This window comes from Lissotriton helveticus, chromosome 11 (genome assembly GCF_964261635.1).
Source record: "Lissotriton helveticus chromosome 11, aLisHel1.1, whole genome shotgun sequence".
NCBI lineage: Eukaryota > Metazoa > Chordata > Amphibia > Caudata > Salamandridae > Lissotriton > Lissotriton helveticus.
Window position 1 is genome coordinate 672,537,708 of NC_136072.1, and position 25,240 is coordinate 672,562,947.

A 25,240-nucleotide genomic window follows, 5' to 3' on the forward strand; every position below is an offset into this window, starting at 1 on the left:
GGAACAAGAGCATGTCTAAATTGCGGAAGCTGCAATAACATCATTAAAGGGAATAAGATCAATCACCCAATGAAGGGCCACGATATAAAACTGCCAACGTGATATATTTACTGAAATGCCCCTGTGGCAAAGTATACGTAGGAAAAACGGAAAGGAAAATGAAAGTAAGAATGACAGAACACAAGTCGAATATTCGCACCAAGAATATGAAGTCTTCCATTGCCACACATTTCATTGAGGACAACATAACATATCACAACTAAAGTTTTTGATCTTAGAATGTGTGGAAAAAAAAGAAGAGACAACACGAAACATCTATTACAGAGGGAAAACGCATGGATACAAAGACTGTCCTCCCACAAGCCTAACGGTCTTAATGATCGAATTAAACTGTCTTGCTATTTGTAAATATTTCTGCAAAATGTTCCTTGATCACCAGGATGACTCCTGTGATTTATGTTAACCACAAAAGTTCTTATATTGTTTTTGGTACACGATTCAATCTATGGTTAGTATACCTTGGCTGTTAGCACGCTTTACACATCACCAACTGAACGCAGGTTCAAACCCCCGAATTACCACCTTTTTACACCCATCCTTTTTTCTCTTTTACATTATTTGCTCATTCGTATTGGTTATTTCTGATTTCACTTTTTGTAGTCACGCGGACATAGGTATAGGGTTTAAACATTGGAGAACTCGACATACATTGTTTATGAACAGAGAGCGATTGTCAGGCGACGGAACGTATGTTTTTTATGTCCATGAGTCACATGATCACAATATTAACCAATAGCAACACGATACTCGATGAACCAGGAAACGCATTCGGCGTGCCGCGTTGTTTGAAGCAGTTCGGGGGAATCCGCAAAGTTGAAAGGTCAAGCGCGGGAATTACGAGGTCAGTTACTAACGGAATTTAGCATACTAACGGTTGTTTAGACAAGAGTTGATACTCGCGACTTAACATGGAATTTACTCGCGTATGGCGCATTTTTCTTACAGATTGTCGGTTTGAGATCCAAAAAACTGCATGTAAGTGTTTTTTTGAGCTCATCAACCTAACATTTCACTCACTGACCCTGTGGGTATTAAGGTTATAAGGTGACCCAATATTATCACTGATTAAATAACACTCGACACACCACTAGTTTAGGTGTTCAAACGGCACATTAAACACACATTGTACACTCTAGATTAACAGCCAGTATTCTTCATTAATATCAGTATACAGCATAGATTATTGTTATTATTTTTTTCAACAGTACTGTTCCCTGACGAAGGGCATTTCATAAGTCCGAAATGCATTGTATATTGCTTCAGTAATGCCACTATGAGTAAAGCTCAAAGAATTTGAATGAAAGAGAAATTCAAAAGAAGAAGTCAAATAAAATGAAACAAATTATACTTTGATCAAGTGTGGAAATCCTCATTTCGCAATAGGGGAATCAGAGTGTGCCTATAGGGATGCGACTAATGCACTATTAGGAGCACATCATTGAAACCTAGTCTGTGGCAGCAGGAACCGTTCTGGATCCCATTGACTCTACGAATGTATAACATTTTGCGAGCCTCCTGCATTTGAATTCAGCTTCATGTTTTTACTTCAGAATGTTTATTATTTGTTTTATTAACTTGCTAATTTTATACATTGGCATTTTATTTGCTTTTATTATTGAAGTGTACTTCATAATTATTTTAGAATGTTTTGAAACACATTTTTTATAGTTTGATTTTTTAGACTAGCTTTTACATTTAGTTTTTTTAGAAAGCCTCACTCCGGCCAAGGAGTGAGATGCTGTGGGTTTCAACTGAGAAGTTATGGAGCAGAAGTATGGGGTAGGGCAAACCCAGCCTTGCTGCAAATTCAGGAAAATAAATGTTTAATAAGGGTCTTGGCTGTTCCAAACTCAACTGCGTCATATATAGTCCACAAAGAGCTGTGTGTACCTTATATTAGCTTTTTTATTAGTACGGCAGCTCTTACATTTTGGCACAGGATTTGGACTGAAGACGAGACCAAGTTCACCAAGGATATAATAATGGATTGTCTAGCCCCCGATTACAGAAAAAAATCCCTTGGTTACAATAAATTTCTAATCTCCTAAAAGAGTGTAAGGTGGACTCTGATCTTCATGACCTGAAGTCCATCCAGGATTATAGTAAAGGGGATTTAGAGATGAGGCTAGTAAATTCTAGGGAACTTGCAAAAGATATGGGATTAGGTTTAAAACCGAGTATTAGATCTTATTGTGAAGGTCCGCTCTTGATGGGTATCCAACCGTACCTTATCTCGGTAGGAAATTTACAGCCTAGATTCTATTTTACAAGGTTAAGGATTGGTACCTTACATTATCAGATTGCCTACCCCAGATTGGGGAATTGGAACTATATTCTTCCACATTGCCCCTGTGATGGAAAGTCCTTGCAGTCTACATTGCGCTTTATTCTTCTTTGTAGTTTTTATCGGGATATTAGGAAATCTGTTTTAAGATGTCTATTCTTAGTTATTAAATTGTATTCTTATAAGCATGCTTTTAACTACATTTGAAGCTTGGATAACAATTAAATCTGCAACACAGTTATTGTTTTTATACAAATGGCAATCAGGAGAAGAAAGGATAATTCCCATTTGGAAGCCTTAACATATGAAAGCAAGTAAGCTTTTTAATACTTTTTAAGGCTTTATATGCTCCCAATTAAAATCTATTATTATATTGCACCTATGCACTTTACCACTTTAGGGCCCTGCTTACTTAAGTACTGTGATTATGTTTCCTGATGAACTATTATATATGCTATGCATTATGTTTTATGATTGAGAGCATAAACCCATACTAACACAGCTTTTTAAGGGAAGCAATGTATTTGTTACACCTTCTAATCAGAGTTTTATTATGTACTGCATTGTTTATAATAAGTGTATGGGATGTTTTTGGAGGAGGAACATGGCGGCCGTGGCTCAGCCCCCCAGGCTCAGGACGCAGAACATGAAGGATTAAACGAATGCCTGCATACGGATTGCCTTTAAAATAGATACGTTGCGGGGATTCCTAAAACATTCCTAAAACATCGTGAATCGAGGTATGTGCATAGATAACTCACCGAGCGTGGAGAGCCTCGGGAGGTCTGCGGGAATCAAGGTGGGCAATAACGGTAGCGGTGGTGGCTTCGGAAGGTGCAGCCTGTGTGCGCGGTGGGCGGAGGCGGCTCTGGCACGGAGGAGACGGGACTCGGCTGCACTCAGGTTCCTGTTCCGGGTTGCTAGTGCAGTGGTCAGCAAGGGGGTTGAAAGAGGTGGTGTGATTTTTGCTGGGGGAGTAGGAGACAGAGATAGAGCAGAGTGCTCAGAGGGAGACTTCAAGACGAAATCTGCTGGAAAGGGAGACTTCCAGACGAACGCTGCTGGAAAGGTAGGCAGTAAACACATAAGAAAATACATACTGGAAAGAACACCACAAAGCCCCTTGTGCACAGAGAGCCTTTTCAATTTAAAGAGTGAGGACAGATACCCCGGGGTATAACCAGATGGATGGATGTTGCTAGTGCTAGCGCCAAACTTGCAGATATAGCAGGTCAGGAAGTTGCAAAATTAGCAGCAGAAGGCACATTAAAAAAAAAATCCAGCCCAGACACAGACATCAAATTTAATCGTTACTCTCTCCGAGCCAGATTGGTCTTAGATCCCGTAAGGGATAAATTAGTATATCCACCTCGCACATCACCCCCCATCTCCGAGGTCAGAGTCAGCAACAGGAAGTGTAAATCTAAAGTCTGTAAATCAAACGAAGGAGTTGAGGTAGTGCAAAAAAGAGCGAAGCAGGTGTTATTAGAAAGAAGGAGAGAGTCAAGAAGTGTACGCCACCCCAGATAAAAGTAACACCCTCACTTAAGACATACTATAAGGTTATGGCTACCAGCAGTGCCTCAACATCTCATATAGTGCCTACAGCTCCAGCAAAATCCCTACAACTAAAAGCTGAGAGGGGAAATCCATTATCCTTGACACAAGTAGTCCTCTCAATAAAATCGAATCAGTAAGCGGTGCAGCTGTAAAAGCTGTAAAAGCATTAAGCAAAATCGAAGTAGTGGAAGTACCCCTGATGATACATTCAGACGTAAATCTCTCAAATAAATATTCAGCTCCGACAATTAGTGACACTGAATCTCGCCCCATAGCCGAGCCACCCACAGAACCACCAGAGGATGTGGATGTGGAAAATAATGACAACATTTCTGCTGAGCCTTTATTGACAACAACCTTAGAAAGTTCCTGCAAATCGGACGTCACAAAATTAGACTCGACGTCATCCACTCTATTAGACATCCTCCTGGCTATGAAGGAGGAAATAACTAGTAGATTCACCGTCTCAGAATCTAATGAGGCAGAGATGACAAGCAGATTCTTAACCTCTGAGGCAAACCAGGCTGCAATTCAGGCTTCCTGCGAAGTGCTAGCCAAAAGACTAGACGACGTGACCTTAAGAACAGAAGCCATGGAAAAGGAAATCCCGAGGATGCAGGACTCTATTCGAACCACTGAAGACAAAGTAGCGAGATTAAGTATACAAAATAAAGAGCTAAAAGAAGATGTCGAACGTCTGGAAAATCACTCTCGGCGGAACAAACTAAAACTGTTAAATGTCCCTGAGTCTCTTGAAGGAGCGGACCTGAAGGGATATGTGATTTCGCTGTTGATGGGAACTGTCCTAAAAGGAGTCAATGATATTGATTTAGCCCGTGAAATTCAAAGGGTGCATCGGGACCCTTTTAGGCGAAATCCAGCTAGACAAAAACCAAGGAAGATTCTGCTTAATTTTTTGACCTACTTGGTAAAGGAACAGATTTTGTCTTTGGCCTTGAAGGAAAAGTCAATCGCATTTAACAGTTCCAATCCCTTCACCTTTAAAATCAGATCAGATATCTCCCATGTAACAGCAACCAGACAGTGGGAGTTAGGGAGAAGAATGGAAGAGTTGAATAGACTGGGGGCTAAGTCTCAACTTAAATTTCCTGCACATCTCCGGGTAATGTGAAACAATCATATGCATTTGATCAAAACTGGTGAGGAGGCGGATGATCTGATCGCAAAAATCAGAGAGGAACAGGGAGTAAAGAGGTAGTAGAGCGGTACTTCCAACTTATGTGATCGAAACAGAAAGGAAATAGAAAATGATAGGAACTACACACCCATAGACTAAATAGTATTTAAAGCTGCATATCCGCAGGTACATAATTTATAAAAAATCTGCGCCCTGGTGGGGGCTGAGTTAAATAGGCTTAGCCTATTGGAAGGGAGGGTTCCTCATGGGATAAAAGGGTACAGGCACTGGGACTTTGGGGAGGGGGAGGGGGGGTCACCCGGGTGGGGAGCATAGGGGAAAAAAAGAGATAATAACCTCATCACACCATAGTAAGGAATATAAGAAGTGTAGGCAACCGAAGAGATGTCAATGGACCTAGTATTGAGGGGGAGACAGGTCACATTTATCTCCTGGAACGTTAATGGTATGAGGTGCCCCCGCAGACAAAGACTAATCTTTAAGTATTTGGAACTGTCAAGTGCACAAGTATGCTTATTACAGGAGACCCATCTGTGTCTGATAGAAAGTCGGTTACTTTTCTCCAAAGTGCATTGGATAAAATACTTTACTGTGTCTCATCAGACCTCACATAGTAGAGAGGTAGCAATACTGGTAAAACAAGGTATTTCCTGCTCTATTAAGGGGATCTAAACAGACACATCAGGGAGATGGTTAGTTGTCACAATGACATTAAATAACATAGACATAACCTGTGCCTCCTTCTATGGCCCCAACATTGATGATGTCTCATATCTGCTTAAATTACAATCAACGTTAACGTTGGAGTCTCCACCATACATTCTTGCGGGAGATTTTAACGTATTATTGAATCCCATAAATGATAGGTCTAACGTGAGCCATTATATAGGGGCTCCTAAGGTCCGTCGAACGTTATTAAATCTGATTCATGACTTAGATCTAGTAGATGTCTTGAGAGCTAAAGAAGGTGCTCGACAGGGTTTCACATTTAACGGAAAAAAATCTGGGCATTCCTCTAGAATAGACTATGTCTTCACAGATAGACAATCATTGGTTAACATCAAGGAAATACTCGTCAAGCCTAGCCATATTTCAGACCACGCTCCCCTACAGTTTGTCTTTTTAAGCAGTAGTCAGCAGGTTCAGTCCAGATGGACACTGAAAAGATCAATGCGTCTTGATATAGAAGTAATCAAATCTATCAAGTCGTTCTCTTTAGAATTCTTTCCACAGAATACTGGGTCTTCAACTTGGGATTTTATCTGGGACGCCTATAAGGCCTGTTTAAGGGGGAGATTACATGGTATCATCTGTTCTAAGAACAGGGCAGAGGCTGAGAAGTTGAAGGATATTGAGGGGAAAATTAGGCGGTTAGAACTATACAGATTCAATGTGAATAGTGAAGACTGAGAATCACTTTTACAAAATCTGCAGGAATTGGAAGAAGTAAGACAGCAGTATAGGGGAAAACTAGAAGCAAAATGTAAAGCCCAATGGGACTCCAGGAAAATGGAAAATTTTGAGTATGGGGAGAAGGCTGGAGCATTACTGGCGTGGAAAGCCAGAGCAGATCGAACAAAAAACGATATTAGAGAACTAATCATAAATAGCAATGGAGACATATCCAGCAAGGAAGAGGACATGCAGACTTGCCTCCTTTCACTATTCACTGATTTATATAAAGAAAACATAGCTCCATCCCCGGAAAATATACATTTATGGTTGAGCGACAACATTTTACCAATACTGTCTGAGGAGGGCCGGATCAGTCTAGATAACCCTATTACTCAGGATGAGATAACTGAGCAGATTAAGAAATCAAAAACTAAAAAGGCTGCAGGATCGGACTCACTTCCGACTGAAGTGTATAAACACTTAGTAGAAGAACTGTCCCCTATGCTGGAAATACTCCTTAGTTCAGTCTATTCCCCTGTAGGCAGAGTGCCCAATTCATGGAAAGAGGCAATAATAGTTTTGATCTTGAAGCCAGGCAAGGACCCCTTGCGGACAGACTCCTACCGGCCAATCTCCTTGCTAAATGCCGATTATAAGATCTTTATGGGTGTTCTAGCTGGGAGATTGGCCAAACTGGCCCCTAGGCTGATCCATACAGACCAGAAGGGGTTCGTGGCAGGAAGGCATATTGAAGATCAGACTCACCTCCTGATAGGCAACATATATCTAGCAATACAAAGATCGGATCCCTTGGCTGTGGTCACATTGGATGCAGCCAAGGCGTTCGATAGTGTTTGCTGGGTATATCTCTGGGCAGTTCTGGAGAAGATCGGAGTTGGCCCCATATTCATTCAGACCCTACAAAATTGCTACAGAGGTGCCTCGGCGCGGATCCTCCTCAATGGTTTATTAACATCTAACCTCAGCATACAGCGTGGAACTAGACAGGGGTGCCCTATCTCCCCGCTATTATTTAACCTATATATCGAGCCCTTAGCTCAAGCTATTAGGTTAAAAGAATCAATTGTTCCATTCTAGTCCGGGACCTATAGTTCTAAATTGGCATTATATGCAGACGACTTGATCCTATATACAAACAATCCTGCCGCGGTGATACCTCGGATTGAGGAGCTGCTGGTAGAATTCGGATCTATGTCAGGCTATGAGGTTAACGGATCAAAAACGGAGGTCATGTTCTGGATTCTGGATCAATGGAGGTGCAAAGTGAGGTCCGAGTTCAGATATTTAGGAATTTATATTGTGAAGGATTTGGATAAAAAACCCCGGTTAAACCTAAATAGGGTTACCAGAGAAATTTTCTTGTACAAATTTGGATCCCCGAGACTCTTTAAGCGGGTACGCCTGAAGGTTCTAAGGGCAGCCCTGGAGGTGTGGTGTAGGGTAAGGATCAGCTGGGGGATTGGTTACTATTCAGATCTTGCTCCTATTTGGTACTCGCCCGGAACCCCAAAATGTCTAAAAGATACCCTAGCGGTGCCAATAAAGAGGGCTGGAATCACTATGTTGTCAGACTTGATTGACAAAGATGGGATACATCCATGGGAATATCTGAGGGCGAAGGTAGGGATTGGACTATCAAGATTTAAATATCTTCAATTAGTTTCCTGGTCTGCCGCAGAGCTAAAAGGAAACATAGAAATTGAGAGGATGTGTCAATCCAAGTCACCAGTTAAAAAGGAAATATCGATCTGGTATAACCACTTATTAAAAACTGAAGATTTTGGGATCCCTGCCTCAGAAGCGGTATGGAATCAATCCCCCATCGAATTGCAGGCCGAGACTCTCTTTGAACCATCTTTAAAGACACTATATAAGTTTATAAAACCCGCCTCCTTAAAAAAGAACCACCTTTTTGTCATCAATAGACTTTACTATACGCCCTATAAAATAGCAAAATTTGCTCCAACGCCTGCACCCAAATGTCCAAGATGTCATACCCCATTAGCAAATGATATACACATTTTTTTTGATTGTACAGTGCAGGACTTCTTTTGGGAAGGGGTTGGGGACACCCTGTTGGGAATATTCAAGACCAGAGTGGTGGTAAATCTCCCCCTGATCCTATTCGGGGATGACGGCCTATTCTGTCTGACTGCCTCATGGCAGGATAAAGGTCTGCTGCTATACATGATTCTATTGGCAAGGAGAGAAATCTGTAGGAGGTGGAAAGACCCTCTTCCCCCGAAAAGAGAGGAATGGCTTAAAGCAGCTTTCGCCATGGCCCGGTTGGAGTATGAGGCCGTAGAGGATAAGCTATCTAACATCTGGCATCATCTAATGAGTTGGGGACGAAATCTAAGACTTATTTAGTCGGTCCAATGATTACACCATGTCCCCGTACTAAAAGGGGAAGGTCAGGTGACCCAAGTGAATGTGGGAAGCCTTGCGGTGCCCAGATAGGGTTAAAGGCTGCAAAAAGATCCACAACGACTTGACAAGGTGAGATGAGGACAAAAAAATACAAAAATATATATATAATAAGTGTATGTTATTATTGTTTATATGCACTGACTGTGATTGATTATGGAGTAGTTATAAGTACAGAAAACTATGGATGAGTATTGACATGCAATGGAATGACTTTAATTTTAATTGTAAATGTATACTGATTAAAGCTTGATTGATTGATTGATTGTGCAGGGTGCTACACTTACATGAGTGAGCACCATATATCAAGCCAGCCTCCTACAAAGACCCATTACCAGTTATCGGTCACTTTCTGATTCCGTTTAATCTGAAATCCACCCTTTCCGCTTCCAAATCCTCAACCTGTGATTTGGAAAGACTGCTCCTGCTCAAAATCGCCCATTGAATCCTGGATACAGGCCCTTAATGATTCCCGACCTATTCTAGGCCCAGACCCGACCTTAGCTAAGGGAGAAATCTCGCGGTGGATAAACTCCAGTCAATGTTAAAAAGCAGTATTAGAGTCTATCATATGTAAATTAAAAAAGCACAAGCAGCATACTTTGACTATAAAGTTAACTGTGCTGCTTACTTCCCTCAAGAAATGCTTTGCATCTTGAAAACTCTCTTAGAGACCCCTCACCTAGCCTCCCACCAGGACCTCACCTTCACAATGTAATGATCTTGCAAGGTTCTCCCATAACAAAATCCAGACTATTTACGGTAGCTTCTCACAGTCTTTTAAAACTGACAATGCCAATCAGGGGAAAGATGTACCGGTTACTAACCAGTCCATGCTGACGGACATTCCCTCCCTGAGATTAAAAGGTTTGGCTGACATTTTGAGCAAAATGTAATCTGGCTCTCCAATAGATCCGGCTCCCTACGTATCTTAGCCAAAGTACCTCTGATCAGATACACCCTAGCTTTCTTGAAATGGCAACTCTTTTTTTAACCTCGGAACTAGTCCCGGTGGCTTGGAAATATGACATAGTTAAAGCTTTACTGAGAAACCCAACCTAGATTCCTTTGATTTGGGAAATCAAGTTGTCAAAGATTGGACATTGGTTTTGTGCAAAAAAATATGTGTAAGAATAAACTGATGTATTTCAACAGTTTGATGAACTATTGCACTCAAATTTGGTATTTATTAAAGAGGTTTTAAGGACCATAAGGGTAACCTATTCCCTTTTCGAACTTCTGTTAATGTAGGATGATGAAATCCAGGCCATTCGGGTATCAAGATGGTTCCTTCCTCCTCCTGGGGGGTGTCTGTTTTCCTGAGTACCTGGGATTATTTTTACGAGTTACAGCATCAGTTCTCCAAGTTTCCTCTTAAAGAGTCCTGTGTTTGGATGCTATTCTCTTACCTGTGGTTTGCTTTACCTTCTTCACCCAGGAAAAGGGGAAGACCTTCTCATAAAAGATGCAGGCTTTATGGTAAGTGAGATCACAAAAGTACACTTCAACCCATATTTCTGTCATCTGATTTCAAGGTCGTTAGCCCTGTTAGAGCAAATAAGCCCCTGGTCTGAGGTTAAAATAATCAAGCAACAGGCTAGAAGATCTCAAATAAATGAAGTAGCTGAAATTAAACCTTGTGCTACACCATGAAATACTTCTCATGAATGATGAGTTGTGTATTTTATGGCCTTTCTTCTGGGGGTCAGAATTGATGATCCATTTCTGTACAGAGTGTGTTCCATGTTAGTAGTTCTGTGGTAACACGCTGGTTAGAATACGAGATCAGAAGACATGGGCAAATAAAAATGTATCTGTGATTCTATTTTCAGTGGCCTCTTTTTGATTGTTTTTCTGCACCTTTGGAAAGCGGCTTGAGCATTTTTATTGGAAATTAGCTCAGTGGCTGGTGCTTTGGCCTTATATATCACAGACATTTAGTATACCATAGATCAGTTCAATCTAAAGTGACCACTATGGTTTTTAGATCACTTTAGAGGAACTAATTGTTAAAATCATGGGTGTCTTGAAGTGGTCCCAGATCTCTTTTACATTCTAAGTCGCTGAGTGGTTCCTGTCACCTTTTCGGTCAGAATATCTCTCTCTGGTTGTCAAATTCACTGCCAAATTAGCAACATCATAGAAATATTTATGCTGCCTTCATGTCAATTTTTCCCTTTGCTTTTAAAGTGACTTGTAACTTTGGGAGTATCATTGTCACTAGTGACACTAATAAGGTGCTTTTTTACTGCAATGTCCTTCATTTAAGGCTGTAGTACAAACATGACGCGGCATTGGTTTGGATTCTGGTATTTATTATGATCAGGTTGATCAATCGAAACAAAAGACTTCTGTTTTGGTAGATCCCCATCAAGTAAGGAATGGAACATGCAAGGATATGAGGAGGCAATGGCTAGATTATTTACTGGTAACCTTTATTACTCCAATTTTGCCTTTCTTGTTTGAGTTCTAACGACCCAGATGCCATCCCATGTAAGGCTTCCTTTGCGATCTTGAGCTTTTTGCCTTGGTATTAACAGGAAGGGCTTGTTGGACCAGTCTCTTCCCAGGACCACATAAAGCACAATAAGGGACGGTGGGTATGTCTAAAAAGAGAGCTTTCGTATGGGGTGTCGGTCGGGGAGGCAGGCCTCTCCTCATAGAGTACTGTGATGAGGAAGGAAGAATCAGAGTAATGAAGCTTACAGGCTGGTAATCTAGACAGTCTAAAATATGTGACTTCAAAAATACACTACCAGTACCTTTTATCTGCACAGGGGTAGTGAAAAGTGCAACATTTATATGTGCTAACCAAGATAGCTTCCAGATTGTTTAGAAATGTTTTCACTTCGAATATTCAGTGTGAAAAGAGTGCTTTTGATTTGAATTTATGGTGCATGCATGATTATGTGCGCCTAATCAGCAATGGGTAGTTGGTGGAATGTGCTTGGCATTTTCGGCTAGGAAAAGAAATTACTACAGTCAGCCCTACAAGCAGCCTAAGGGAAAAAGGTTTACAATTAGGTGGCTAGGGAGGGTATAATCCAAAGGAATTGGAAAATTCTTAAGATGATGTGTCACGATTTAAAGATGTATATTTGCTTAAAAGAACAACATGTGCTTCATGGCAGTTTTTGAAATTCAAACATACATTTTTAACTCACCAATTTGCTTCCACATTTTGTTCCACTTTTTGACATCATAAAATCTTCTATGTAACCTGATTGAGGTACCACAGTTTTGCAATTTAAAAATTGGACTTTAACAGCGAATAGAGTAGATGTCGCTGATCCACCAGTGCAATAAACCTTACCACACTTTGTGCTGCTATTAAAATAGAATATAATGCAATGACAGTGATTAGTTAAAGGCAGGAGACACATTTTTCAAAGAAAACTTTGATACAACTCATCCATAAATCATTGTTGACAATGTGTTTTAAATCATTTTTCCTTTTTACCTTGTTATTACATATATCAATGGGAAAAGGGTAATCATATATATGCAATATTATCATATGAAAGAGATAGAGTGTACAGGTAGGACAGTGGTGTAACAAAACCTTAGGGGACTCCCTTGCAATGAATGGTGAGGAGATCTCTTCTATACCCTTACCCTGACAAATCGTCTCCCACTCTATACAAGTACTTCACCGCTGCGACCCACATCTAAGGGGCATCATAAGGAGTTTCAGTGATAAGTTTAGCAGAGGAAACAACCAACTATATGATATTAGCATTGTCTGCAGCAGCCACATTGAAAATCGATGTGCCTTTATTTTACAATTTTTTTAATAAAGCTGGAGTTTAGAGGCTGACTGTATGTCCCCCCCTCTGAAGAACAAGTTACTTACCTTCGCTAATGCCTTATCTGGTAGCCACTCTATCTAGCCACGAATTCCTTAGCTTAGAATTATCCCCAGAAGTCAGACTAGATATGGACATTTTCAAGCAGTACACCTATACACTTGAAGGGGCCATTGTTCAGGTTGACCTCAATGGCGTAGACTGCGTGAGAAGTGACATACGTGGTCCCTATATATGCACCATCTCGGCACGCTGATGTCAGTTCATTTTCGTGACTTTCTGTGCAAGGAGCACAGACCCATCACGAAGACTGACTGTTGATGTGAGCTTTAACACCTTTGTAAGGAGAAGCCCTCATTCGTTAATCAGGTCGCAAAGTGGGGAGAATGAGAAGGTGCGGCTAGATAGAGTCCTTAAGGTGTTACCAAAGATATGTAATTTGTCCATCTGACAGAGACGTCTAGTAGCAGATTCCTTATTGTAGAATATATACTGAAGCAATGCCTCCTGCCTCCCCGGAGGCGGGTCTGAGAAACCAAATTAGACCAGAAAGACCTGCCCGATCGAAGGAACAAAACTCCAATCTTAACAGACCTGAATATCCAGCCAGTAGTGCTTCATGAACGTGTGCAGTGAAGCCCACATTGCAGCCTTACAGATGCCCAGGACTGGGACTCTGAAAGCTAAAGTAGTGGTTGTAACTTTGGCTCTGGTAGAATAAACTTCCAAGCCTTCAGGTGGTTGCTTGTTGGCCAGTGCATAGCAGATTTGTATGCAGAATGCAATCCATTGGGAGATGGTTCCTTTCTGCACAGCCTTTCTATCTTGGCCCCAACGTACCCTACAAAGAGTTATCAGAGAATCGGAATTCGTGGACGTGGCCAGCCAGTCATCATGGCGGACGCGAGTTGTTGATGCTCCACTTGTCCACCCCTGTTAATCCTGTCATTTCTCCTTTGGAGGTGTGATCAGTGCCTGCATCGAGTGGGACCGGTGCGGGGACACGGTGGGGAGCCAATGCAGCCCAGTGGTTTCTTGATTGCGAGGCGCTGAGCGGAGAACTCGGCCCGGACGTGCAGTGGGGCCCAGGGGGTGATAGCGCGTGAACAGCTCCAGGAGATAACGGACGCTGCCGGGGCCTGAGACGAAGCTGTGAGCCTGCCAGGGGCGCGCGGGAGGGCTGGTGTTGTATCGCCCTGTGAAGCACGGCGCCCTGGGGGGACTGTACTGGAGGTGAGCTGCTGGGACCTGCTGCGTGCTGGCGATTGCTGCTGCCTACCGCTGCCCGTGAGTTCTGCGGGGAGAAGAGGAGGTGGGATTGCACTGGTAGGGGGCGCCATTGAAGAGACCATTTCCGCACCTGTTGAGGCCTGCTGAGGACGCTCCCATAAGTGGCAGGCATCTGTGGCCTTGGGACCTGCTGGCAGCCGTGCACGGGAGACGCGATGGACAGAGTGTGCAGCGAGGCCCGGGAAGGGAAAGTGAACCCTGGGCCCTGTAGGTGACGGCTGGTCCTGCGGCCTGAAACTGTGGAGCAAAGCTGCTGGAGGCGAGCTGGGGCTCGGGCCTTGAGTCGGCTCTGCACTGCACGGGGGCTCCGGAGTGCCTGTGCAAGGGACGGGCCCCTGAGGCCTGCGATGATCTGGAGGCCTGCGGGGGCTGGTGCAGCCAGTGGGCAGTGTGGCACGGAGTGAGGCCTGAATGTCCTAAGGGTCGGAGGCAGTATTGGAGTACTTGACCTGTGCCTCGGGGGAACACCTGCTGTGGACATTGTTGGGAACAGCGGGTCCCTACAGGTAGCTCCCGTGAAGAGCGGACCTGAGCATGCCAGGAGCGGGACGTTACGAGTGGAGCAGACGGTCGCCCCCTGCCAGAAAGTAAGTGGGTGGACACATTGCGCCTGGCAGCTCGGGAGCAGCCGCCCAGTGTAAGAGCAACCAAGAGTAGTTGCGACTGGAGTGCTTGGTGGCATGGGAAGCTGCAGTGGAAGTGACTGGGACAGTCCGCCGCCAGGGCCTGAGACGCGGCGTATTGGTGAATTAAGGCATAAGCGCCATTTTGGGGGCAGTGCCATTTTGTGTGGGACAGCGACAAGAGCGATGCGCCCCGGGCACAAGAGTCACGCCTGCCGCAGGAGAGACCTGGACGATAGGAGGTGCCACAGAGAGACTGTGCCTAAAGTCCCCTGCGTATTTAAAGTGAGCGCCCGCCGGGAGCACCTGGAGGAGCTAAGCGGAGTGTACAGGAGTGGTGCGGGCAGCGATGTGACGCCCGGGTAAGCGGGGAGAAGCACATGAACATTGAAAAACACAAATTATTGTAGGGCTAGAGGGATGTTTATAGACCAAGCCTAAGTATTATCCCCCATAGGAATCAATAAACAACTACAAACTTAGGGGTCTTATTGGGGATTCAACCGTAATCCTCTGCTCGTCAAACCTTATCAATAGTACAAGGGTACGAACAAAATGATACTAACAAACCAGATCACAAGATGTGAAGAACCAGTAACGTGAGTCACCCCTGGTGTAGGATTCCCATCAACAGTCTTGTAATGATCAATATTATCATTTGGTAGTCCTTATCGGGTATTGTGTCTCTAGATCATTGAGACCGGCATACCCCAATCACCAGATATGGGGTAGCGACCCACAATCACTCGGTACTACCACATGATGTTGATGTGATGGGGAGTGCAGTGTAAACAAAAAATAAGTGGTGGTCTTAAAAAAGGATAGGGAACTCAACCCGGAAAACTTTAATAATTGTTGGCCCCTTCCTTACTAAAAACAAGAACAGTATAATATTGTCATCGCAGTCCAAACAAATAGCTGCGAGGAGACCAACATGTTTCAGCCACTAAGGGATGACTCCTTCGGCTTTCGTCAGGGTCTCTGTTCTATAATAATACTACTGCATTTGTGGTGATAAAAGTGTGAAAAATATATAAAAAAACACACAAGTGAAAAACCAGTAAAGGATATAATATTCCTTCGGCTGTTTCAACTCCTCTCTTCGGCACCTGGTTGAATATGTACTATTTGGAGAGGACAAACGTACAGGAAAAACACAATCTGTTACCCTGGTCTGTAGAAAACATAATAAATTGTTTAACAAAAATATATACCAGCTTGCTTACTCACCCAGTGTGTCCGGGGAGTGGACCTCACCTCTTCCTGGACCTGGCTCAGGATATATGAGACCCCGCTCTACAATAACAGAAACCAACTACGTAAAATACACAAACCAGACAACCAGACATGAAGCTACTCTGGTGATGTATATATCTACGCAATCAAAGGTGTTCTGTACATGGAGTCAATCAACCCCCATCAGTAGGTTCACAAATCACTCTCTCTCCACCTCCCCGACAACTACAGGCTAAGCTACCAGGGGTTTACAAAGTTTCTAATATACAGCATATGGCTAGCTCAATGGAATGCACCTAATATCAAGCTAGCAAGACAGGTAATCATACCTGTCCGTCGGTATCTCAGGCCGTGACTGAGTCAGGGGGAGGCGCAGTCACCTGTGCGCTCTCACTACTTCACTGTTAGGCTGAGCAGCACTCAGCCAATCGATACCGGTAGGGGTGGGGCTGACCCGGTCGCCACCTCACCACAGATCACTTAATGTTTCCATCATGGTTGTCCAACTGCCGCTTACCTCACTAATAATGCCCGCTAATGGTACCAGGACGTGGTAATACATCTGTCCTAGGCAGTACCCTGTCCCATACTCGTTCGCGGCCTTGCGCGCGTGATCTCGCGAGCATAGGCCGGTGTGGAACTACAGAATGACGTCACGTCATTCGTGATTGTAGTTCTTTTCAAAAACAAGGGTATACTTCCGCATTATTGTTTGGTGCGTGCAGTATCACTCAGAACGCCTAAAATGGCAATCAAGCCAGATCACAGTCCTGCCCGCTATAGGTATAAGGACTAGTCCGATTTTATTTAGTGCCCTCTCACGCGCTCATTCACGGACACTAAAGCGTCCTTCCTTTGACATAGAACTACACGATGACGTCACGTCGTCAGTGCGTGTAGTTTTTTGGTTGTTTTAGATTTTGCGATTGAAAGCTAACTCTCGCCTTGCTAGTCAGTCCGCGGCAGGGCGAGAAAGGTCCCCACTAGCGTCTCAGATATAGTGAAACAGAATAGCTAGTTGTTGTTTGAATGTTGCACAGCGCACTAACTCGCAGATGGTGCAGTGCTGAGTCAGACATAAATAATGACGCGTTTAAAAACACACAGCCCGCTCCACAGAGATTACTCAGATCACCATACCATGTCTACCGTGATTAGACGGGGAGTATTCTGTGGCTTATGCACCTTAGGTAAGGTGTAAAAATAAGGCATCGTTAGTTGATCTTTGGCTAAATCATTTTTTAGTCCATTACCTATTGATTATCTTAAAAGCACTTCGCCCACGGTTTGATGCTCTTGACCGGGTACATCCTTTTCCAGCGTTGCCCGCATGGTGGGGCAGTTTGGTGGCGTAGTCAGGTTTTTTCAGGTACATGCAATGGTGATCCAGGTATTTACCTGTTAATGAGAGGTGTCCGTTATTTACGAATACTCCCCGTCTAATCACGGTAGACATGGTATGGTGATCTGAGTAATCTCTGTGGAGCGGGCTGTGTGTTTTTAAACGCGTCATTATTTATGTCTGACTCAGCACTGCACCATCTGCGAGTTAGTGCGCTGTGCAACATTCAAACAACAACTAGCTATTCTGTTTCACTATATCTGAGACGCTAGTGGGGACCTTTCTCGCCCCGCCGCGGACTGACTAGCAAGGCGAGAGTTAGCTTTCAATCGCAAAATCTAAAACAACCAAAAAACTACACGCACTGACGACGTGACGTCATCGTGTAGTTCTATGTCAAAGGAAGGACGCTTTAGTGTCCGTGAATGAGCGCGTGAGAGGGCACTAAATAAAATCGGACTAGTCCTTATACCTATAGCGGGCAGGACTGTGATCTGGCTTGATTGGCATTTTAGGCATTCTGAGTGATACTGCACGCACCAAACAATAATGCGGAAGTATACCCTTGTTTTTGAAAAGAACTACAATCACGAATGACGTGACGTCATTCTGTAGTTCCACACCGGCCTATGCTCGCGAGATCACGCGCGCAAGGCCGCGAACGAGTATGGGACAGGGTACTGCCTAGGACAGATGTATTACCACGTCCTGGTACCATTAGCGGGCATTATTAGTGAGGTAAGCGGCAGTTGGACAACCATGATGGAAACATTAAGTGATCTGTGGTGAGGTGGCGACCGGGTCAGCCCCACCCCTACCGGTATCGATTGGCTGAGTGCTGCTCAGCCTAACAGTGAAGTAGTGAGAGCGCACAGGTGACTGCGCCTCCCCCTGACTCAGTCACGGCCTGGGATACCGACGGACAGGTATGATTACCTGTCTTGCTAGCTTGATATTAGGTGCATGCCACTGAGCTAGCCATATGCTGTATATTAGAAACTTTGTAAACCCCTGGTAGCTTAGCCTGTAGTTGTCGGGGAGGTGGAGAGAGAGTGATTTGTGAACCTACTGATGGGGGTTGATTGACTCCATGTACAGAACACCTTTGATTGCGTAGATATATACATCACCAGAGTAGCTTCATGTCTGGTTGTCTGGTTTGTGTATTTTACGCAGTTGGTTTCTGTTATTGTAGAGCGGGGTCTCATATATCCTGAGTCAGGTCCAGGAAGAGGTGAGGTCCACTCCCCGGACACACTGGGTGAGTAAGCAAGCTGGTATATATTTTTGTTAAACAATTTATTATGTTTTCTACAGACCAGGGTAACAGATTGTGTTTTTCCTGTACGTTTGTCCTCTCCAAATAGTACATATTCAACCAGGTGCCGAAGAGAGGAGTTGAAACAGCCGAAGGAATATTATATCCTTTACTGGTTTTTCACTTGTGTGTTTTTTTATATATTTTTCACACTTTTATCACCACAAATGCAGTAGTATTATTATAGAACAGAGACCCTGACGAAAGCCGAAGGAGTCATCCCTTAGTGGCTGAAACATGTTGGTCTCCTCGCAGCTATTTGCTTGGACTGCGATGACAATATTATACTGTTCTTGTTTTTAGTAAGGAAGGGGCCAACAATTATTAAAGTTTTCCGGGTTGAGTTCCCTATCCTTTTTTAAGACCACCACTTATTTTTTGTTTACACTGCACTCCCCATCACATCAACATCATGTGGTAGTACCGAGTGATTGTGGGTCGCTACCCCATATCTGGTTATTGGGGTATGCCGGTCTCAATGATCTAGAGACACAATACCCGATAAGGATTACCAAATGATAATATTGATCATTACAAGACTGTTGATGGGAATCCTACACCAGGGGTGACTCACGTTACTGGTTCTTCACATCTTGTGATCTGGTTTGTTAGTATCATTTTGTTCGTACCCTTGTACTATTGATAAGGTTTGACGAGCAGAGGATTACGGTTGAATCCCCAATAAGACCCCTAAGTTTGTAGTTGTTTATAGAAGCACATGAACCCCTGCGTTATAAAGGAAAGGCAGACTGTATGATTAAATCCCCCCTGAGTGCCGGTAGCTGGCGCAGAGTGGCTAGACTCCCCGGCAATACAGACAGGGAGTCGGACTTCTGCAAGCTTCAGGTCGAAGCACACAGAGGGGGGCCCTCCCTGCCGTAAGCTCTGTTCACAGGCTGACACGTCAGACTTTTCCCTTGACAACAGGAAGAGGTTTGGGCTCTGGGTGGCTTGTAACTGACTGCGCCCGTCCAGGTTGTGGCCCATCTGTGGATGCCAACGACACAACAACTAATGATGGGCCGGCTGCGGGACAAGTCGCAGCATGGGCAGTTGAAGGTGGAAAGTCTAGACCCCTCAGAAGGGTGCCAGAATGGAAGCATGGAACCGTAGGTGGTGGCCCTCACAGCCAAAATGGACACTGTGCTTGCAGCGGTGGAAAGGATCGGCACCACCCTGGTGTGGAAAAGTAAATTTTGCCATGTTCTGTGTCCCTACGTGTCATCCATCATATGTTATGTGTGCATGATTAAATATGCATATGCATTCCCCATGTCTGATTAATGACGCAATTACAGTTGTGTCCCCCTCTAGTATGCTAGTTTACAGTCCTCGTGAATACTACGAATATCAGGCCTATGTAAAGCTACGTTGCCACGTTTCTCAGTGTGCACGTTATTCCATTATAAAGTCCCCGTTTCTAGGCCTCAAAAGGGCCCGGACACCAGATTCAGCTCCTGTCTCCTGAAGCCTCGCTGAGGAGGGATACAGCCCCCACCTGTATCCTCGACCCTTCACTTACTTCCTGCCTCGCAGTGCCCGGCCCAGCCTGGCTCAGTCTCTGAGTCTGCCAAGAATATGTTATGATTCCAGTTATCAGTTCAGTCCTCCTTCTCTGCATTCCTAAGCTACTGAATCGCATCAATAGTTTCCGTCATTGTCTAGCCTTCAGGGCTCCATGTTAGAGAATACTGTATTTAATGGTCATTTAATATTCTTCATCACGCACTACATGTAGAATAATGCATGCTCCAGTCTTAGAGTCTGTTAGCCTTTCCCCTCTTGACTTCTAGTTTATATCAACATGTTCCCTAAACATCAGATACTAGATAGGGTTTAGGTACATGTCGCTCCGACTCTCCAGATTTCAGTCTCTGCTCCTAGCACAGAGTTCATAGCCCCCAGCTTCTCCTAGTGATACGTCATTGCTAGTTTGCGCGCACCATCAGGTTAGAGGTCCCGGCTCCTCAGGTAGCCCCCTCCATGGTTTCCGCCCCATTCATGACATATCCTGTTACGTCTGCACCATATGTCTATGTATACGCCCTGTTACACCTCTTTTCGCCCTTATCTTTCGCGACTGCTACGCGTCACACCTTCTGCTCCACCCACTGCTACGCCTACTGCAATGTAATGCTATGTGTCTGCGTTATGTATATATGCTCATGTATTGTTATTAAAAGTCAGCGCGCTCATCCCAGATCCAGCCCCAGCAGCTGCTGGGCCCAGTCATCCTATTTCTATGCAGGTTGTCCTGTTCCTGTCCTTATGCTGTATTAAACCTGCAAAACTCCTACTACCTCGAATCTTGACTCTTATTTATTGAGCTATCTGTTATGATATATGTCTAGTCAAAAAGAGAGGTATTATTTATTTATTTACCACATAATGGCGCCCGAACAGGAACTTGCCCTTTCCCCACGTGTCGGTGAAGCCACGCCGACCCCCTGACCCTCTGCAGTCGTGACGGAACTCTTCTGCGCAGTGGCAGATATTTCTGCTCAAGTATCCCTCAGGCCCACGGAGGAGACGGAGGAGGCGGTCCAGCATCCAGACGAGACGGTGGAGGAACGCGGCGAGTCCCGACCAGAGCCCAAGCCAAGAGTCCAAGGTCCGAGGTATCCGGAGGTCCACCCGTAACTGAAGTCCGAAGTCCGAAGTTCGTCGTCCGTCGTCGTAGCAGTCCAGTCCAGTCTGAGGCCTTCCGTTCTTGCTGCCCGGTGAGTACCGTTACTGGGGTGGTATCTAGACAGGGTCAATTTAAACTGACTCTGGTCTGTGGGTTGGTGGTACACAGTCCCACAAACGAAGTGCCCACTTCGGTGGATGCGGGTCCTGACGTGTCTCTTTATGAGACCGGTAAGTTTCGTACTGTTTCAGCAGTGCATCTAGTTTCTGTTCTAGTCAGTTTCTGTTCTCGAGAAAATTTATGTGTTCTGTTCTCAGTATTTCCAGGTAGTATTCTGTTCGAACTGTTATTTTTAAATGTTTTTCATGTATTTTAATGTCGTGGTATGAATGGGGAATAAGTATCGTGTTCATTGTGTATTGTATTGTGTCTAGATTACAGTTCAGTCATGCCCATATTTTCCAAGTTACGTCAGTTAAAAACTAGAAAGGGTCTGCTGGAAGCAGCAGTTCCCGTCCCGCCCAGGGACAGTCCAGGTCACTTTATGTATCAGAAACATGGCATAAGTGCCATATTGTATCTAGATTTATGGGTAGAGTATACCAAACAGTTAGAAGAAAAGTATAGATGGCCCGTATCGGGTACATGGGATGCCGAATGCATCATGCGAGTAGAAGAAGCATTATGGAAAAAGAAAGCCAGACAGTCACAGAAAGATGCCATCGAGTTATGGCGCAAAGAAGCTCATAAAAGAACTGAAAAAGAAATCAGAAAGTCAGAATTAATCCGTAGAGAAATAATAAAGATACACGAACAACGTAAAGCAGCACAAGTAAGCGAGAAAGAAAGTAACTCTGATACTGAAGAGGTAGAAGACGAGAATCCCGCCAGAATAGCGTATGTAGGAAAATCTAGATTTCCAGATCGCCATTTACGCCTAGAACACAAGTCAATTTTCCATCATTCAGCACCAGAACAAGGTTCCCTAGAACAAGTGTTCCAAGCTACCGATCACATTCTAAAATCACGAATCGGTTACAGTGAGTTAAGTACCATGCATGAACAGGAACTAGCCCGATCAGCAGTCCGATGGATTACTGATTCTACCACTTTTCCAGACGAAATAGTGGCACAAATGTTTCTGAAATTGCCCCCAGCCGAGCAGCGACTGGTGGGTATGTATATGATCCAGCACCTCATTACTTTGTATGAGGGTCAGCACTCTGATCCAGGTCCGTTACACGATATCCTGAACGAGTTACTCCAGTATAGATGGAGAGGTCTAGGTACCGATTTAATTAGTATCATTCTAGAACAGCGCCACAAATATAGAACGTTTCTGAACCCGCATTTTGTTCATGTCTCACCCCCAGAAAGTAAACCATTTTACATGGAAAGACAGAACCCGTTACGAGAAGTACACCCAGTTAAGACAGAGGACGGTGAAATGCAACGAGTGTTTGTTTACACCCCGATTACAAAGATGGAACTCCTCGAAATGAAGAAATTAATTCCCTGTCATGACAAAGATCCAGCAGGGTTCCATAGAGAATTAAAAGACATGCTCCGTATGGGAGAATACACTTACCCAGATATCATTAAAATGTTAAAGGTCCTGTTGCCCGCAGGGGTGTATGAAAAGCTAAAGGAAAAAGAATGGGAGGTGGGAGAGAAAAAGATCGATTGGGCAGTTCTAGAAGCTGAAGACAAGGCACGAGTACCAGGTACCGGTCTAGGAGAGAAATGTAAAGAATTACCAGAATTATTGATTCAAGTTTTACCCAGATTATTGACAACTAGAAAAGAAGACTGGGATGCAATCTCAGCCTGTAAACAGAAACAAGAGGAAGATATTAGTGATTTTTATTCTAGGTTTGAAAAATGCTTTAGCATCAATAGTGGCCTCAAGACAAGTAGCGAGTCATACCCTCATCTCTTTGTTACTAAATTAGTCGAGAATTCAAGTCCACAAGTTAAAAATCGAGTTTTGAAAGTCGAAAGTACCTGGCAAGCTAATACTCCGTCCCAGATGTTGCAGATGCTTCAGTACCACCAGAATAGAATCAGGGAAGAGCAAGAACACGAGAGAAAACGTATGAAAGACACGAAAATGAAAGTACTAGTTGCACAATCTGTTCCTCAAGACAGTCAGAAGAGGGGTCCGAATCAAGCCAGTCATCCTGCAGCTCCCGTTAAAGGGAACTTCAATTATTGTAAACAGCCAGGTCATTTCATAAATGAGTGTGCAGTTCTGAAACACAACATAGCTACTGGTAAGACTAAAGAAAGACCACGTCCGCCTAGACAAGAACAAGTTTCACAGACTCCTCAGCCACAGAATGCACAACAGACAGTTACAGCACCGCAGCCTATTGCTGCAACACAGCATGTTACATCGCAGATGTACCAGTATGCACAGTCTGAGTATCCAGAGTACCAGCAGTATTCATGAAACAGCCTAGAGAGGGAGGTAGGCTTGCCTCTCATCGAGATACCTGTAGATCAAGAAGGTCCCTATGTTCATAGTCAAGTATTAGGGAAAGACAGAAAGTTCTTAATTGATACAGGGGCAAGTAGGACCACAATTAGTCACGCCGAAGTTCCAGGGGCTCCGCTCTCAGGATCAAGAAATGTTTCCCTTGGATTTTCAGGAAAACCTATCGTAAATGAGATTTCAAAGCCAGTTACTCTAGAAGTAGGTCCATTGTCCCGTACTACTGATCTGTTACTTACTAAGTCATGTCCAGAAAATCTATTAGGCATTAAAACACTGAAAGAGTTAGGTGCAGTTATATGTTGTTCCCCAGAGGGAATACGTCTGTTCCTACGTGACTTTAAGGGTCACTATGTTTTACGTGATTTTGATCCCAGATTGTCTAATGTTCCGCAGCATTTATGGGCGCAAGGTCCAACTGATGTAGGTTACATGCAAATCACACCCTATCGTGTGACTCTCAAGCCAGGTGTAGGGTTACCACGAATCAGACAGTACAGATTGCCACCCGAGGCTGTAGCAGCCTTATCCAAAATTATTGACGAGCTCATCGCTCAAGGAGTGGTTGTAGAAACTGACTCCAACGTATGCAATTCTCCGATCATTCCAGTTATGAAACGTACTGATCCAAATGCACCCCCAGTATATCGATTAGTGATCGACCTACGAGAGCTTAATAAATGTATTATTCCGCAGTACCCAGTTGTCCCAGACATCTCTTCCCTATTGACAGCCATTGATTCCGAAGCCACGTTCTTTACAGTAATCGACCTCAAGAATGCATTTTTTAGTGTTCCAATTCATCCAGACAGCCAGTTTCTTTTCGGATTCTGTTTAAATGGAAGGAGCTATATGTTCACACGCGCTCCTCAAGGTTTCACAGAAAGTCCTAGTATTTACAGTCAAGCACTTAAGAGACAACTTGATAATGTTCACATGCCAACTGACACTGCCCTGCTCCAGTATGTCGATGATCTACTGATCACAGCCCGTTCCGAACGTGACTGCGAGCGAGCGTCACTGACGGTTCTGTATTTCCTAGCCGAGATGGGGCACAGGGTGTCCCCTTCGAAGCTTCAATTCTGTGTCCAGCAAGTGGTCTACTTAGGACACTTACTGTCCAAGAGGGGTAGGCAGTTGACACCAGACCGTATCCAGTTAATAGCGAGTCTTCCTCAGCCCAAGACCCAGAAGGAGGTACGTGCCTTTATCGGCCTTACTTCTTATTGTAGACAATGGATTCCTCAGTATGCATTTCTAGCCAAGCCACTGATACAGTTAACGACACAGGAGGCAGCCGCATCGACTGTTCTCCCTTGGACATCTGAACATATACTTAGTTTCAACGAGTTAAAGAAAGCTTTATGCCAAGCTCCAGTTCTAGCCACACCGAACTACAGTAAGCCTTTTACACTTTTCGTTACTGAACGCGAAGGTACAGCATTATCTGTTCTCACACAAGATCAAGCAGGACAATACAAGCCCTGTGCTTATTTTTCGAGCACATTAGATCCAGTCGCCCAGGCGCTGCCTGCGTGCCTCAAGTCAGTTGCAGCCACAGCACTAGCTATCAGACAAAGTGATTCCATAGTTTTA

General features: G+C 44.1%; 1 protein-coding gene across 6 annotated transcripts in view; it reads right to left on the bottom strand.

The window, feature by feature from the left end:
• Positions 1-25,240, bottom strand: part of LOC144791764 (disintegrin and metalloproteinase domain-containing protein 28-like) — a 3,516,669-nt gene that overhangs the window by 637,940 nt on the left and 2,853,489 nt on the right. For all 6 annotated transcript variants that reach the window (XM_078666532.1, XM_078666533.1, XM_078666531.1 and 3 more), the window contains one exon: positions 12,071-12,233. In XM_078666532.1, coding sequence (XP_078522658.1) covers positions 12,071-12,233 — 163 coding nt within the window. The remainder of the gene's footprint in view (positions 1-12,070; positions 12,234-25,240) is intronic.